We start from the raw sequence: 17,500 nt of genomic DNA on the forward strand, positions 1-17,500 counted from the left end.
AAACTTAATGAAACATTTGAAGGACGCAGAGAAATGTCTTTGAAAGCTTGTGAATTAATCTGGCACTTTCATTCACATGGACACCAATACTCAGCTTTGATGATTAAGATAACACTGATCAAGAGTCGACCATGTAAACAGTGATTTTTGATTATCTTAAATGATCACGCGAGTCCTGGAATGTGGAGGTTTTTCTTTCCGTTCGCCATGCGGTATCAAATTCCATTAAAACATCCTGAATGAAAATCTGCTGAATGAGAGTGACCTGCTGAACTGCTGTTAAAGTCGAAAGATTAAAAATGAAATACCCGAAATTGCATGAAACTCCATGAAAATTGCCATATTTCTTTGCACGTTCAACACACGCAGGGCCAGAGCAAGCTGAACTGGCGATACGCAAATGGCAATCACGCCGTTTTATTCATATGGAAGGCCGAGGACCGTGAGGGAGCGGGTGGGTGTAGTGGATGAAAGTGAGGACCAGGGGGTTCGCTCACTATTCTGCTGCCCAAGGCAGACATTTAGGTCGCCTCTATAGACACGCCGGCCCCGAACACACATCGGCCACAACAGGAAATAACAAAACTGCAACTGCGTTATTTTTTTTTTTACGCGTTAAATATTTCAAATTAATCACATGCGTTAACGCGCTAATTTTGACAGCCCTAATATATATATCATTCTTTTACACACAATTAAATTTATTTATTTTATATTTCACACAATGTGTTTTATTTTATTTTACAATGCAATTTGTTTATTTAATTGTACATTTTATGCAGTGCGTTTTATTTTAGTTTTACAAACAATGGAATTTATTTATTTTATATTTCACACAATGTATTATTTTATTTTATATGCAATGCAATATATTTATTTGTTTTATTTTACAATGCAATTTGTTTATTTTATTGTAAATTTCATGCAGTGCTTTTTATTTTATTTTATATAAAATAATATATATATACATATATATACATATATACATATATATACACACAATAAAATTTATTTATTTATTTTTTATTAATGTGTTTTATTTTATATGCAGTGGAATTTGTTTATTTTATTTTAAATGTTTATACATTACATTTTATTTCATTTTACATACAATGAAATTATTTTATATTTCACACAATGCATTTTATTTTATTTTATTATTTTATTTTATTATTTTTACATTTTTTATTTATGTTACATGCATGAACAAATTCTAAAAAAAAAACTAAACAAAAAAAAAAGACTCAACTTGCGCAATACATCCCAGGCTTTATAAAGAAAAACAGTATTTGTCTATAGCTTTTTAAATTGTTTTTAATGGTTTTATACTTTGTTTTAATGCATTTAAATATATTGCACATCAAAAAGCTCCTGTTGCATTGCTTTACACCTTAATTATTATTATTAATCTTATTCTATTATACTTTATTATTACTAAAAATTCCCTATATTGTGTAAAAGATCAGGAATGAGTTGAGGTTTAATGATCTCAAAGCTACACATCTGTTATCAAATCCTGCCGCTGTGTGTGAAGTGTGTGTATGTGATCTCTCTGGAAATAAATCTAAGTGCACAGGGATGATTGTGGTGTTTTTCACGTTTTCTGAACATTTGTGTCTGATCAGTGGCATTTATCATAACGTGATTTATTTTTGCTGTAGTGAAACATCTGCTCAGACACACACACACACACACACACACACACACTAACACATGCACACACACACACACACACACACACACAAACACACACTAACACATGCACACACACACACACATACACACACTAACACATGCACGCACACACACACACACTAACACATGCACACATACATACTGTATCATGCATGCATCCCATCTATATACACTTATGCATGCACACACACTAACACACACATGCACACGAACATTGCATCAAACAATGACACACACAGCATGCATGCATCAAACAATGACACACAAACTCTCACACACACAGTACAGCAGCAGGCTAGTGGGCGAACGACAGTGTTCCTGTCTGATTCTGTCTGTCTCTGTTAGTTTTAATGTTTTGCTGGTTTGAATGTTTTTTTCTAAGCTCAGTTTAATTTTTAGTTTTAAATTTGCAAAAAAAAAGAAAAAAAAAGAGCAAATTATTAATTTTTGTTGTAAGGAAAGCCAAAATAGCAATTTGCATAAGGAAAAATGAAAGCATAGAGGGGGGTGTTTGTGTGAATTTGTTTTCTTTATATGTAATTTATTTCTTTATTATTATTATTAATATTATTATTATTATTATTATTATTATTATTATTATTATTATTATTATTATTTTAATTTTGTCCTTTATATATTTTTTCTTTCTTTTTTCTTTATCATTTTTCTTTATTATTTTTTTCTTTTATATCTTTATTATTTATTTCTTTATTATTTATTATTTATTTATTATTTATTTTTCTTTGTTTTCTCTTTTTTTCTTTCTTTCTTTCTTTTTTTTATTTCTTTATTATTTATTTTATATTTATTATTAATTAGTTTTTTCTTTTTTATTATTTTTCTTTTTTTCTTTATTATTTATTTATTTTTATTTTTTGTTTCTTTCTTTCTTTCTTTCTTTTATTTATTTATTATTTCTTTTATATTTATAATTTATTCTTTTTTTTCTTTTTTATTCTTTTATTTCTTTCTTCATTGTTTCTTTCTTTTCTTATTATATTTTTTATAATTTTTTCCTTTATTATTTATTTATTTGTTGTTTATTAATTGTTTATTAATTTATTTATATTTTAAATATTTTTTTACATTTTCTTTATTTTTTCGTTAGTTTTTCATTTTTCATTTATTTTTTCTTTATTTGTTCTTTCTTTCTTTCTTTCTTTCTTTCTTTCTTTCTTTTTTCTTTATTGTTATTTTTCTTTATGTATTATTATAATGTTTTCCTTTATCATTTATTTAGTTATTTATTAGATTTATTTCTGGTTAAAACTGCTTATATGTGCTGATCAAATTAATGCAATTGTGTTTTCAAAATAAGTCTCTCATCACTATATAGTTTTTTCCACTGTCTTCTTATTTTCTTGTTGGGATTTATGATGAATATATATATTTTTTGTTAAAATTTAAAGCTGTAAACTATACTTAAATGAGTAAATTGCAGCATAAAAGAGCGTCAAGTTGCTTTTTTTATTTTATTTTAGAGGCAGCACATTTTATTTTATTTGATGTACCGTGCATTTGATTTTATTTTTATTAAATTTGTATTCATTTTATTTAATTTGGTTAATTTTTTTTTATTTAACAGAATTTAATGTTTTATTCTTTTTAATTTATTTTTTTTTATATAAAATGCAATTTAATTTATTAGAATAGTTTTATAAGAGACTGTTAACTAGTAAAACCAACACCACCGCAAATATATATATATATATATATATATATATATATATATATATATATATATATATATATATATATATATATATATATATATATATAATGTTTAGGGTTATACATAATTAATAATAATCAAAAACACATTATACCTTAAACACATTACCAGCACACATTAACTGTCTTATGAGGTTTTTAAGTACAAGTGTGTGTGTCTGTGTGTTTGTGTGAGTGCGTGCGTGCTTGCGTGTGTTCATGTGTGTATGTGTATACTGCACTCTAAGCAAAAGGCCCTGCATAGCACATTCTGAACAGTGTATTTTTATTTATTTTTCTGTTGCTTTAAAGTGTTTATTTTTTAACATGCATTAGTCCATGGTTACTTAATTTAAAGCATTTATTTGCATAATTAATAAGTGGGTTGTGTGAATTCAGTGTGTGCATCTTGACTGATTCTTGTGTTCATAATTCAGACTCTGTTGTTTGTTCGACTGCAGTAAATAAACCAAAGATTGCAGATTAACCTGTTTTTCTTTCAGAAGAACTAATGTGTAGTTTACAATCCATCCCTTTAATGAGAGCTGTGTGTGTGTGTGTGTGTGTGTGTGTGTGTGTGTGTGTGTGTGTGTGTGCGTGCGTGCGTGCGTGTGTGTGTGTTTGAGGAGAGTCATGAGTCAACAAAATGAGTCTTCTTTATTTCAGACTGACAGATGAATCTTTATTGTATGATGAACACTGTAATCCTCTCTGACAGCAGCTAATGATCTCATCTGTCCTCTTCTCTCAGTGTCTCCGCAGTGCTTCTCAACCATGCACAAAACTCGAGAAAAACACCAGAAAGTCATGCAAAGAGGCTCTCAGTTCAAATGTGCATGAGAGAATCAGCAAAGTTTATTTCTCTGCTGAGGGTTTGGAGATTTAGGAGATTAGGAGAATTAAATGTAGAAGTGAATCTTTTCATGTGCAAATCATTCATAAACCATAGACTGCACATCGATGAATGATTCGATTCACAGTGAGATTTGATTCAGTTTGATTTTATTGATGCTCATTGAAGCTTTACAAATAGTCAGTGGAGCATTTATAACAGATGCAGTACTGACTTTACCCTGTGTTTACATGGTTTTGTGTTTAATACATTAAATACAAGCACAGAGCGGCGTCTGCAGGTTAAAAAGTGACACAAACTAGAAGAGTTGACTTGCTAAGTCATTTCTCTGAGCTAATGATTTTCTGCAATGGTGTTTTTTTAATTATAAGTGACATTTTCAGCATTTTCTAAGTGTTTTCAAAGCCTGCACACTCCTAAAGTATTACTGCTGCTTGTTTAATGGTTTAAAATGAGCTGAAACAACACAATTCTGGAGATTTTGTTGGGAGACAACTTAATTGTGTTCGGTTTAGTCCACTTAATTGTGTTGGTTCCCATGCTGGACCTGTTTGTTTTGCTTCTTTTTTTGTGATTTGCAGAGCCTGCATGCTTGCTGATCTGTGGGTCGGTCATCATTATGTGGTGCCTGTAGAGTCCAACACATGATGTGAGAGAGAGAGAGAGCTTAGCTCGACCTTCCTGCCTGGCGTTTTGATTACTTCAAGAGTTCACACTTGGCTGATGATCCATCAAAAGCTTGTTTAGCATGCCATCCCAGGAGAGAGCCCTGAGCTCAAGGAATCCTCGAGCCCAGGGCTCCCTCCTGTTGGCAGAGCGAGAGGGGAGCTTGAGCTCGGTGGATCTCAGAATCCCCGGCTGCAGTAGCTAAGGGAACACGTGAGAAGAAGGGAACTAGACAAGTGCCTGATTTGCTAAATCTGTAATGCATAATGTATATCTTTGGATGGTGAGAGGAAACCGGAGAACCCGGGGGAAACCCACACGGACACGGGGAGAATATACAAACTCCTCATATACAAACAGGAGCAGGGCTGGCAGTGTTCTTGCTGTGGGGCTAACAGTGTTAACCACTGGGCCGCCGTGCCGCCCGATCTGATAAAGGAGGAGAAATGGGGAGGATGGGGGGTTTCTTCCGAACGAAGATAAAGTAGACTGAAGACTGAGGTTATTTAGGAACCATATGACTGGAAGATCATGATTAGCTAATACGAGACCGGCTGTGATAAATCAGAAGCACGTGATCCTCTTTAAATTAGTTTATAAATAAACGTCTCTTTATTTTGGATCATGAGTTCATTTATACTGACTTTGGTTGTTTTAAATGTGCTTGGTTAATTATGTGTCTCTCTATTTACCTGGTCCACATTATGCCGCTTAATTTAGAGCTGGTTGTCAGGGCCTGCTTGATCATTTCCGTCAGTCCTTAAAGTGTTTGTTGCGCATGTACTTGTAACGACTGGGGGGAGTGACACTCACAACAGAAGGTAAGATCCAATATGCAGGTTTATTCAGCGTCAGGCAAGCAGTGGTCATACAGGTGCAAACGGGTATGTTAAGGCAGTCCAGAAAGGCAGGCGGCTAAACTAGAGAACAAGGGTAAACAAGGCTAGGGTCTAAACACGGAGAAAACAAGACAAGGAGAAACGCGTTGTAATGTCACACTGGGAAAACAAGACTCGGCAAACTTGGTTCATGAGTGGCTTATAGGTGGTGTGATATCAGACTATGACAAGGTTCAGCCGGTGAGAATGCAATCAAGCTAGATGTGTCAGCATGGGTGTCTGGGAGCAGTGCATGTATGAAAATGTAGTCCTGGGAAATGTGGAAATGTAGTTCTAAGAGTTCGTGTGAGAACTAGCGATCTCTTGAGATCGATCGCTGGTTATGTGACAGTACTGCACTGTATTGAATAGTTAGCTTTAATGATTTGTGTTGGGACAACATGAATGAATTGTGTACACTGTATGAAACGCTGGCTTTCACACTATTCCTTCATGTTGTCCCAACACAAATCGATTAGGTTAGTTTAATAGTTTTTACAAAATTAAGTGGATTGAACATAAAAGAATGAAGTTGTCTCAAAAAAATCAAGAATGGACCCTTTTCACTCAGCAGCAGAAATCGTCATAGTTGGCTCATTCATTCATTCATTTTCTTGTCGGCTTAGTCCCTTTATTAATCCAGGGTCACCACAGTGGAATGAACCACCAACTTATCCAGCATGTTTTTATGCAGCGGATGCGGACGCAACCCATCTCTGGGAAACATCTACACACACTCATTCACACACACACTCATACACTACGGACAATTTAGCCTACCCAATTCACCTGTACCGCATGTGTTTGCACTATGGGGGAAACCGGAGCACCCGGAGGAAACCCACGAGAATGCAGGGAGAACATGCAAACTCCACACAGAAACACCAACTGAGCTGAGGCTTGAACCAGCAACCTTCTTGTTGTGAGGCGACAGCACTCCCTACTGCGCCACTGCGTCACCTTGGTTGATTCAGCTCATTTTAAGGCAAGGCAAGTTTATTTATATAGCACATTTCATACACAATGGCAATTCAAAGTGCTTTACATAAACAAGAATAAAAGAAACAAGTAAAATAAAAATAAAAACAAATAATAAAAAACAAAACAAAACATAAAAACAGGTCAAATGTGATATAAAAGAAAAAGAAGAGAAAAACATGATAGTGCAATCTGTCGGACGCAGCACAGTGCTCATTCAGTAAAGGCACAGCTAAACAGATGTGTTTTCAGTCTTGATTTGAATGTGCCTAATGTTGGAGCACATCTGATCATTTCTGGAAGCTGATTCCAGCAGCGAGGGGTGTAGTGGCTAAAAGCCGATTCACCCTGCTTTGACTGAGCTCTTGGAACTTCTAGTTTATATGATCCTAAAGATCTGAGTGATCTGTTGGGTTTGTACAGATCTGTCTTGAAGGTTTGTACATTTTAAATAAGTAGTTTGAACAAGCAACACAAATTATTTTTAGAGTGTATGGTGTTTTTAGGGTGTGTGTTGTTTGTGTTAGCGTGTGCTGGTTTAGCTGTAGTGTCTACAGTGCGGTTCAGAAGCGCTGGTGTGTAGCTATGCACATTCAGTTGAAGTCAGAATTATTCGGCCACCTTAGAATTTTTTTTTTTTTATATATTTCCCAAATGATGATGAAAAAATTGAGGAAATGTTCACAGTATGTCTGATAATATTTTGTCTTCTGGAGAAAGTCTAATTTGTTTTATTTCGGCTAGAATAAAAGCAGTTTTTAATTTTTTAAAAGCCATTTTAAGGTTAATATTATTAGCCCCTTTAAGCGATTTTCTTTCGATTGTCTCCAGAACAAACCATAGTTATATAATGACTTGCCTAATTACTCTAACTTTACCCTAATTACACTAGTGAAGCCTTTACATGTCACTGTAAGCTGTATAGTAGTGTCTTGAAGAATATCTATTCTAGTATTATTTACTGTCATCATGATGATCATCTGTTATTAGAGATGAGTTATTAACACTGTTATGATTAGAAATGTGCTGATGAAATCTGCTCTCCTTTCAGCATAAATTGGGGAAAAAATAAACAGGGGGACGAATAATTCAGACTTAAACTGTGTGTGTGTGTGTGTGTGTTTGTGTGTGTTTGTGTGTGTGTGTGTGTGTGTGTGTGTGTGTGTCTGGCAGTGGGCAGGCAAACCACGGCTCCCTCCACCATCTCTGCAGCCACCGGTCTGGTGGAACAAGGTAGCCTCGTCCCTCACGTCTTCATCCATCTGTATGTCTCTCCATCTATCTGTTCATTAGCGATGGAAAGTTCAGAACTTGAACCGGATCTTTCGGACAGTTGTTTCAATGAAGCGGTTCAGAAAACTGGATCACAGGTTGTTTTACGCTACAAATAACGTCATACTTGTTATCGATGCAATGACAACCCTGTAATGTTGACATGTACACATATCAAAAATATGCATTCAGCAATCATATCTTCAGTCAGGTAACAAATCACCGTGATCTGAAAGGTTTATGTTTTGCAAGCCAAATGAGGCATGATTCACTTACTATTACAGTTGCATTATGAAAGAAAACTCAAGATCATTTCATAACAGAAAATCCCCATGCAACTGTAATACTAAGAGAATCACGCTTCATTTGGTTTGCAAAACCTAATTGTAAAACACATTTCAGATCAATAAACCAGTTTCCTGAGTCATCGTGCCTGAATAACTAGGGAAATAGTTTAATTTAGAGTTAGAGAGAGTATCAGGCATGTTGAAAAGTAAGTACCCCCATAACAAAATATCTCTGGCCCACGCTATCAGCAAGTGCTTGGCCCACATGCCGCTGTGAATTACGGTACATGACTGGACCAAGACTGGCTTCCATACAAGAGGCAAACATGGACATATCTGGGCCAAGTCTCAGCCAAGTTAATAACCCATAACTGGGCCTGAACTGGGCCAGAGACTCACGACTGCAATGTTTCTTATAAACCCATGAAGCGTTTCGCTTTATGGCTGAGCTTTTCCTTGAAGCGACTTTATTGATCGAATTTTTTCTTTGCTCAAAAATAATTGAAATGTTTTTTGAATGTGGGTCAAGATAGACCAAACTTATGTGGCCCACATATACATTTAACATCTGGGCCAATACTACATTTGATATCTGGCCCAAGTCTTGAGTGCCGTCTGTAAGACGGTGCCACCTCAGCCAAAACATGCTGCATGCCAGTGCCGGACGATTCTTTGCTACCTTGGTAGTTTTTTGGATAAGGGCTTAATGGAGATGTGAATCATTTCAAATGATTCAGTTCAATTTGGTGAACTAGTTCGACAGATTCACTTAGAAGATCCGGTTAAAAAGAATAATTCATTAGTGAACGGCCATCAAAACTGTTCATCTGTCCATTTATCTCTCTCTCTCTCTCTGCATCTGTTCATTTCTCCATCCTCTCTCATCATGACTGATATTCAGCATGGAGAATGGAGCATGATACGGATACAGCGCTGAATCACTTTGGGAATGACCATTAGAGTATCTCTCTCTCTCTCTCTCTCTCTCTCTCTCTCTCTCTCTCTGCATCTTCATCATCCTCATTGCTCTCTCTCTCTCCTCCTGAGTGTGTTCAGTGTAGATCTCTTGATTGTAGGTTTTCTGCCTGCTGGTTTTTGCACGAGAGCTCCTGCATGGAGATGCTGATGATGAGCGACTGCATGCGTCTCTGACACTTTTATTCTGACTTTAAGACTTTGAGTCTTTTAATAATGCTTTTGACTTTCAGTCTGATTCCAGCGTCTGTGCAGCATTTTGATTTAATGATTAAGAGTTATTTAATTAATTAAGAGTTATCTTAAAGTGATTTAGGATTATCAGGTTGTCAGTATAATAATATTTAATATGGATTGCCGGGCAATGATTAATCAGATTCAAAATAAAAGTTTGTTTTGACATTGTGTGTATGTGTTAGACATATTGATTTTGCACAGTGCTGCAGCATATACGAGTTCACCCCTCACATATCTCTCTTTTACATTAATATGTTCAATAGGAAGCTCTACAGTATTATATTTGTGATTATACATTAGATTAGTCAGTGATGAAGCCAAATCTGGAGCTTATCTAACAGAATAACTCAAGATAACGCTCCAAACACTAGTACAGCCCCATTTATGTTATAGGAAAATATTAAATACAAATTTAAAAAATCAGGAGAAGCAAAAAAAATGGAAAAATTGAGTTGAAATTTTGTAGGTTGTAATTTATTTGTGCAGTATTTTGCTTGAATTTAATTGTATTATCTTTTAATTTCTCTATGTTTAGTGACTAAAATGTTATTTTGATAAATATATCTGTTTAATTAATCTGTTTTTTTTTTTTGTTTAAATGCAGTAAAATCCACTGCCTATATTCACTGAGAAATGCAGGAAAATATTCATCTCCAAAACAGACTGTACTCAATTCTGCTGAGCTCTGTAAAATGTGTTAGACACACACACACATACATAGAAGCAAAACTACACATGCAACTTGCTTTGTCACATAGGTATTTAAATTTATATAACATTTATGTATGGCTTGTATCATATACACACCTCATTTTGAAAATGATTATTTTTATTAGTTTCTCAGTGAATATAGACAATATATTTTGGTGCATTTGATTTATTAAACAGATATATATATATATATATATATATATATATATATATATATATATATATATATATATATATATATATATATATATATATATATATATATATATAAATCTTTAAGATTTAAAAAAAACATTTTATTCACCAAAATCTTTAGAAAGACAATACATGTAAAATCATGTGAAATATTGCAAAAAAAAAAAAAAAAAGTAAATTATTATGTACATATATATACAGTTAAAGTCAGAATTATTAGCCCTTTTTTTAATATTTCCCAAATAAGGTTTAACAGAGCAAGGAAATTTTCACAGTATATATATAATTGTGTTTTTATAAATGTATTTATTCAGATTTTTTAAATCTATTTCAGTATTTACAGGCGAGTGCGTGTAAACAGCTTTTTGTCCCATTTTACGCTTGAGCAACTAAATGAATGCCAAATTTTATTTTACTGATTGCATTTTTAAATGATTGTAACTACATACTATGCATATACCCTATTAATTAGGACCAGAACACCACGTGATTATTACAGGCAGGTGTGTTTGATATGGGTTGCAACTGAAATCTGCCGGATGGTGGCTCTCCAGGAACAGGGTTGGCCACCCCTGCTCCATTCAGTCAGTTAGGATGCTGAATATTCAGATTTAGTCATTTAGCAACAATTAATTCACAAATATCTTTATTTCAGGTGTTAAATCAGCAGCAATCCTGGAATATGTGCTGCATTTTAAAAATACACCTACCTAGACCACTGTGTGTAGCAGGATTAGTCGAGTGTGTATTCATCTCTGAAATGTGAAACAGCGTCATTTAACACATGACTGATATTTCACTGTTTAAAATAACAGATCATAGGTGCCGTATCTTTAATCCTCATTATTTGTTTTTATTTGTAAACTTTTGCCCACAGATACCTGCCTCTACTCTTTCTGTCTATGTGTGTGTGTGTTTGCACGCATGTGTGGGTTGTAACCTCTAGGTGTCACTGCACTTTTGTTATTAAGGAAAATGCTTGAAATGGTGGTGTGTTTTTGACATCAGACTAAAGATGTGTAGCACTACTGAGTGTGTGTTGGAAAATGCCTGAAGCCGTGCCGCTATCTCCTTCTCTGCAAACAAATGCTTTCTTACTGAGAGTTTGTGTCTTGTTTTCAGTCCAAATATCCAAACTCTGAAATCAAGAAGCATTTTATAGACGAGCAGAAAATATCATGTTGTTCTCAGAATTGAGTCAAAATGAAGTGAGCTCCTCCTTAAAACACGCCGAATAATCTGACAATGGGGGAAGAGAAATAATCTCGCTGTCCATTTGAAGCAGAGCTGCTCAGTATATCGAGTTTCAACATCACAATGTGCAAATCTGCAATAATAAGATCGAGATGGATTATAAATAACCAAGAACCACCATTTAGAACACATGATCTGTGGAGTCGCTGCAAAGTTTACCCTGATTTGATTGTGTGAAAAATTAATAAATCCTGTGACTAAAGAGTTCCAGAGAATTTAACCAAGAAATTATAAAGTTTGTCACTTTCCTTTAATTTCCTCCAGCTTAGTCCCTTTATTCATCAGGGGTCGCCACGGTGGAATGAACCGACAACTATTCCAGCAAATGTTTTACACGGTGGATGCCCTTCTCAAAAGAACCTGGATGCAGCCTTTATGATGCAAGCTGAGATTGCATCACTCAGCGATGCAGTGTCAGACAAAATGCACTCAAATGGAGTGAGTGACATCACTGCGAGGGGTGGGGTTAGGTGAGCACATTAAAAAACAATGGATGCAGCTCAGATTGCACTGCATCAGGTCTGCACCCCTCTTGCCCTTCCAGCCACAACCCAGTACTAGGATACACACACACACACACACACACACACACACACACGTTCATACTCTACGGCCAGTGTAGTTGATCAGTTCCCCTATAGCGCATGTGTTTGGACTGTGGGGTAAACCGGAGCACCCAGAGAAAACCCACACCAACACAGGGAGAACATGCAAACTCCACACAGAAACACCAACTGACCCAGCCGGGACTCAAACCAGAGACCTTCATGCTGTGAGGCCACATTGCAACACCACTGAGACTCATTGGGAGTGAGATGTTTCAGAAATCGTGTGACAAGAAAAGAGTTTGTGTGTCAGCAGCTGGAAAAAAGCGAAGAGTTTGTAGGTGTCTAGAAACAAGACACAAACTCTCAGTGAGAAAGCATTTGTTAGCAGTGTTCTCTCTTAATCTGTTCTTTCTTCATCTCTCTCTCTCTCTCTCTCTCTCTCTCTCTCTCTGCGTCTAACATTTGTATGAAGGTAAGATTCTCTCTGTTTTCTCTCAGTTCTTTCCTCCTCTGCACGGGTTAAAGTCAGGAGTACAGTATCTGTCTCTCTCTGCACAGATGTAGAGTTGATGTAGGGTGTGTGTGTGTGTGTGTGTGTGTGTGTGTGTGTGTGTGTGTGTGTGTGTGTGTGTGTGTTTGTGTGTGTGTTGCTGCTGGCTACATTTATCTCTGTTTATTTTAGTGATGCAGTTTTCAGTGTTTTATAAACTTGATCTAAAATAATGAAGCTTTAGATCTACTGAAACAGAATCCTGAATGGTGTGTGTGTGTGAGGTGTGTGTGTGTGTGTGTGTGTGTTAATCCTCTGCTGTGGGACAGTGAGTGAGGGATGAGTGTGTTCAGTGTGTGTGATCGTCAGCTGTGTGATGTTGTGTCGCTGCTGTTCTGATGTTTGCTCTGTCTCTCTCTCCGTCTGCAGCAGCCAAGAGTCTGCTCAACAAGAAGACTGAAGTCAAGGTACAGTACAGCTCTCACTCTCTACAGCTCTCTCTCTCTCTCTATCTGGTGTTGAATTGATGTTGAACAGATTCAGGAATTGTTCACAGTATTTCCTCTAATATTTGTTCTTCTGGAGAAAGTCTGATTTGTTTTATTTGGGCAAGAATAAAAGCAGTTTTTAATAGTTTTAAAGCCTTTTTAAGGTCAATATTATTGGCCCCTTCAGCAATATTAGTGTTGGATTGTCTCCAGAACAAACCACTGTTATACAATGACTTGCCTAATTACCCTGACTTTACCCTAATTACCCTAGTGAAGCCTTTACATGCCACTTTAAGCTGAACACTAGTGTCTTGAAGAATATCATTTTCAATATGTGTTCTTGTCTGTACTTGCGTTCTCGTGTCCTCGTGAAACGTCATCAACCGTCGCCAAAGTTCTGTTCCAATACAAAGTTCACATCTTGCCAAGTACAGATAAAGTTCCCGGATGTGTGCTGGCTCCGCCCATTTGGCCAAGGATGCATCGAGAGGTGACTTGTGCGAACTTGCGAAGCTCAGGTATCAGCAAACGCTAATGGCGGAGGAGAAAACCCGCACGGTTTTAAAAATACTCCTTTACTCTGTCACAAAAGTTTAAAGAGTTTTTCAGTCGAGAATGTAGTTGTTTTAAACTGGAATCGGCAGTTTATTCACAAAGATAGCTCGTCTTTGACCATGTGCCTCAGCTTATGCAGACTCTGACTCCCAGCCTGTCAGCAGGAGCTCCGTCATCAGCTCCCCCACCGAGAGCAGCTTTACTTCGGCCAGTCCATCTCGGATGTACCGCTGGATCTCATCTCTCATTGTAGTTAAAACATAATGTTTAATACATATTGTGCATATCTAATGGACAGTTTTTAGATATTTTTCAGTTTTTTCAGTTTTTGACAATATCTTCGTCTTAAAGAAACCCCCCCACCCAACCCTACTTTCCCTCCTTTTAAACGGGTGTCACGGTGGCCAGCGATTAGCGCTGTTGCCTCACAGCAAGAATGCCCCTGGTTTAATTCCTTTCCAAACCAGACGGCATTTCTGTGCAGAGTTTGCTCGTTCTCCCCGTGGTCGCGTGGGTTTTCCCCGGGTCCTCCGGTTTCCTCCCACAGTTTAAAAACAAGCACCCTAAACAATTAATCCAAATACCTTAGCTAAACTCTGAGTACACCTTTCAGCATCCATATCTTACATTTAGCTACAACAAGCAAGAGGGGGAGTCATCGAGATCTACCTGAGCTCAAACTCCCCTCTCGCCTTGCAACGGGAGGGAGCCCAGGGCTCGAGGATCTTATAAGCTCAGGGCTCTCTCCTGGGACAGCACGCCAAACTAGCTTTATTATCAATCATCAGCTAAGTGTGAACTCTTGAAATCTATTATTTGTTCTCAGGTGTAATATTTTGCCAGTGTTATTTTGTTACCTTTTGTAATTGTCTTTAATTATGTACCGTGTTGTACGAGGTATGTCTTTGTTTATCAAACTGTTAGACATAATCTTTATTTCTTATTGTATATATAGTTTTATAATTACCATTGTTGTTTATTAAATCTGATAATCAAAGACACATGTCTGTGTATAATAACTTATTTTAGTTCACATTTATATGAAATAATGTGTAAATTTTCTTAAATCAAAAAATGTAAATCTATAATATCAATATAATATTAATTACAGGGTCGTGCAGTGAAACTGATGAATCCATGGTGAGTTAAGTGACGTTATAAAGTACACTGCAATTCCATTTAAAGAAGTACCTGACTTGTGTCCTTGCGTCCTCGAGAGTGCGTTCTTTCAAGTCTGAACTTCCAAGGACGCCAATCTGAACTTTGCATACTTAATATTAACAAACAGCCGTAGTCTAATATTATGTGCTGTCATCATGGCAAAGAGTAAATAAAACAGTTAATAGAAATTACCTACAGGAAATAATTGGTTAAAGTTAAATGAGGGACAAACACTTAATAAACCCAAAGATTTAAAAAAAAAATTATTCTAGCCGAAATAAAACGAATAAGACTTTCTCCAGAAGAATAAATATTTGAGGAAATACTGTGAAAATAATAATTCTGACTCCTACTCTATATATTTATAGTTTTATGTGTGTTTGCAACCTTAAAGAGCACCTCTTTTGTAAGCTGCATGGACAGAGCTGTGTGTATTATAGTGTGTCTACAGTCATATTGGGCTGATATAAACACAGCAAGTCTCTTTTTTTATTTCCTGAGGTTAAAATAGGATCCAAATCCCTCCTATTCTGAGACCCACCGCAGCGTGATGTATGAATGCGGTTTCCCTGCCCACAGAATTGATTGACAGCCGTTAATTAGCCTGTCTCCGTAGTAATGCGTATAATCATATCAACAAAGCAAAGCAAGTGAGAATAAAAGATCTGTTCCGCTCTCTGTGATCATCAATCATCATCAAATGTGATCAAGAGTGAGTTTCACAAGTTTAAAACATTTCTAAATCAGCATGTTTGTACTGAATTACAGAGATTTTAGCATCTTCATCAGCACAGCCGCATGACAGTACAATTATAAAAAGAAGAAGCTTCAATTCCGGTTTTTGGACATTAAATCAGGTTTATTCTGTACATTAGCATAACAGATATCCATACAGCAGTGGATATTAACATGTATCCTGTCACATTTGCGTGCAAAAACAGTGCAAAGTTAAACACGTGTGTGTGCGTGTGTGTGTGTGTGTGTGTGTGTACTTTTTAACAACATTGTGTGACTCATCATTGCAGAAAGGCTTGCATTTACTCCACCACAAATACATCAAATAATCATTAGGAAAGTTCTTATTGTAGTATTTCTCACAAACGTTACGTGAGATCTCCTACAAGTCTGTCACACAAAAAATATGGAGATTTAGGCACAGTACAGCTCTCTCTCTACAGCTCTCTCTCTCTCTCTCTCTCTCTCTGGTGTTGAATTGATGTTGAACAGATTCAGGAAATGTTCACAGTGTTTCCTCTAATATTTGTTCTTCTGGAGAAAGTCTGATTTGTTTTATTTAGGCTAGAATAAAAGCAGTTTTTAATTGTTTAACACCGTTTTAAGCTCAATATTATTGGCCCCTTCAGCAATATTAGTGTTGGATTGTCTCCAGAACAAACCACTGTTATACAATGACTTGCCTAATTACCCTAACTTTACCCTAATTACCCTAGTGAAGCCTTTACATGCCACTTTAAGCTGAACACTAGTGTCTTGAAGAATATCTAGGCTGTTTCTCAATATGCGTACCTGCGTTCTCGTGTCCTCGTGAAACGTCATCAACCGTCGCCAAAGTTCTGTTCCAATTCAAAGTTCACGTCTTCATACAGCAGTGGATATTAACATGTATCCTGTCACATTTGCGTGCAAAAACAGTGCAAAGTTAAACACGTGTGTGTGTGTGTGTTTGTGTGTGTGTGTGTGTACTTTTTAAGAACATTGTGTGACTCATCATTGCAGAAAGGCTTGAATTTACTCCACCACAAATACATCAAATAATCATTAGGAAAGTTCTTATTGTAGTATTTCTCACAAACGTTACGTTAGATCTCCTACAAGTCTGTCACACAAAAAATATGGAGATTTAGGCACACCCTGACAGGAATAGTGGGCGGGGAGAACCAGCATTAACGGCACAGGCAACGCGCAAATGAGGCGGTTCGATTTACATGAATGAAGCGGCGCAAGTTGAGTGTTTTCAGGACTTGCATACCTGTCATCATTTGTTTCTGAAAATCCGGGAGACCCCAGGGGTGGGTGGGGGGCGGGAAGGAGGAAGTATCGGGGGGGCTTTTTTTTCACCCTGATCTCACACTGCCCTAATTTAAGGAGTTTTTTTCGCCTTCCTCTCCTAAAATGTATCTTGCTTCCTTTTTCTAAATGCTACCTCCCGTTGACCTGTCCTCCCTTGAATGTGATGTTTGTGTATGGTCGAGGGGGTCCAATTTCACTACATGGAAGTGTATGTGACAAATAAAGGCCTTTTATTGATTGATTGCTAGCCTGCTTAAACATAGATGAGTTCTTATTTTGATAGCAATAGCTGTATTTAAAGTAAACTCTGTTTGAACGATCGCTGGATGATTCGTTTGTTCGGATTCTTCTTCTTCCCCTTGAGCTAAATCATCCGCATGTTCCGCGTCTGGTGTAAACAGCTTGAAATGTAAATAATCTGATGGGTGTTTGAGCTGAAACTTTACAGACACATTCTGGAGACACAAAAGACTTATCTTAAATCTGAAAAACAGGTAAAGTAGCGGCCCTTTA

General features: G+C 36.4%; 1 protein-coding gene across 16 annotated transcripts in view; it reads left to right on the forward strand.

The window, feature by feature from the left end:
- The window catches only part of camk2b2 (calcium/calmodulin-dependent protein kinase (CaM kinase) II beta 2), a 64,641-nt gene that overhangs the window by 35,207 nt on the left and 11,934 nt on the right, over positions 1 to 17,500 (forward strand). For 4 of the 16 annotated variants that reach the window (XM_009305704.5, XM_009305705.5, XM_009305706.5 and 1 more), the window contains exons 13-14: positions 7,954 to 8,013; positions 13,179 to 13,216. In XM_009305704.5, coding sequence (XP_009303979.1) covers positions 7,954 to 8,013; positions 13,179 to 13,216 — 98 coding nt within the window. Of the gene's footprint in view, positions 1 to 7,953; positions 9,592 to 9,630; positions 10,450 to 13,178; positions 13,217 to 17,500 lie in introns of those variants that run through there. The other 12 variants (XM_001338641.9, XM_009305708.5, XM_005155487.6 and 9 more) reach the window with 4 other exon arrangements.

Source organism: Danio rerio, chromosome 10 (assembly GCF_049306965.1).
Source record: "Danio rerio strain Tuebingen ecotype United States chromosome 10, GRCz12tu, whole genome shotgun sequence".
NCBI classification, from domain to species: Eukaryota; Metazoa; Chordata; class Actinopteri; order Cypriniformes; family Danionidae; genus Danio; species Danio rerio.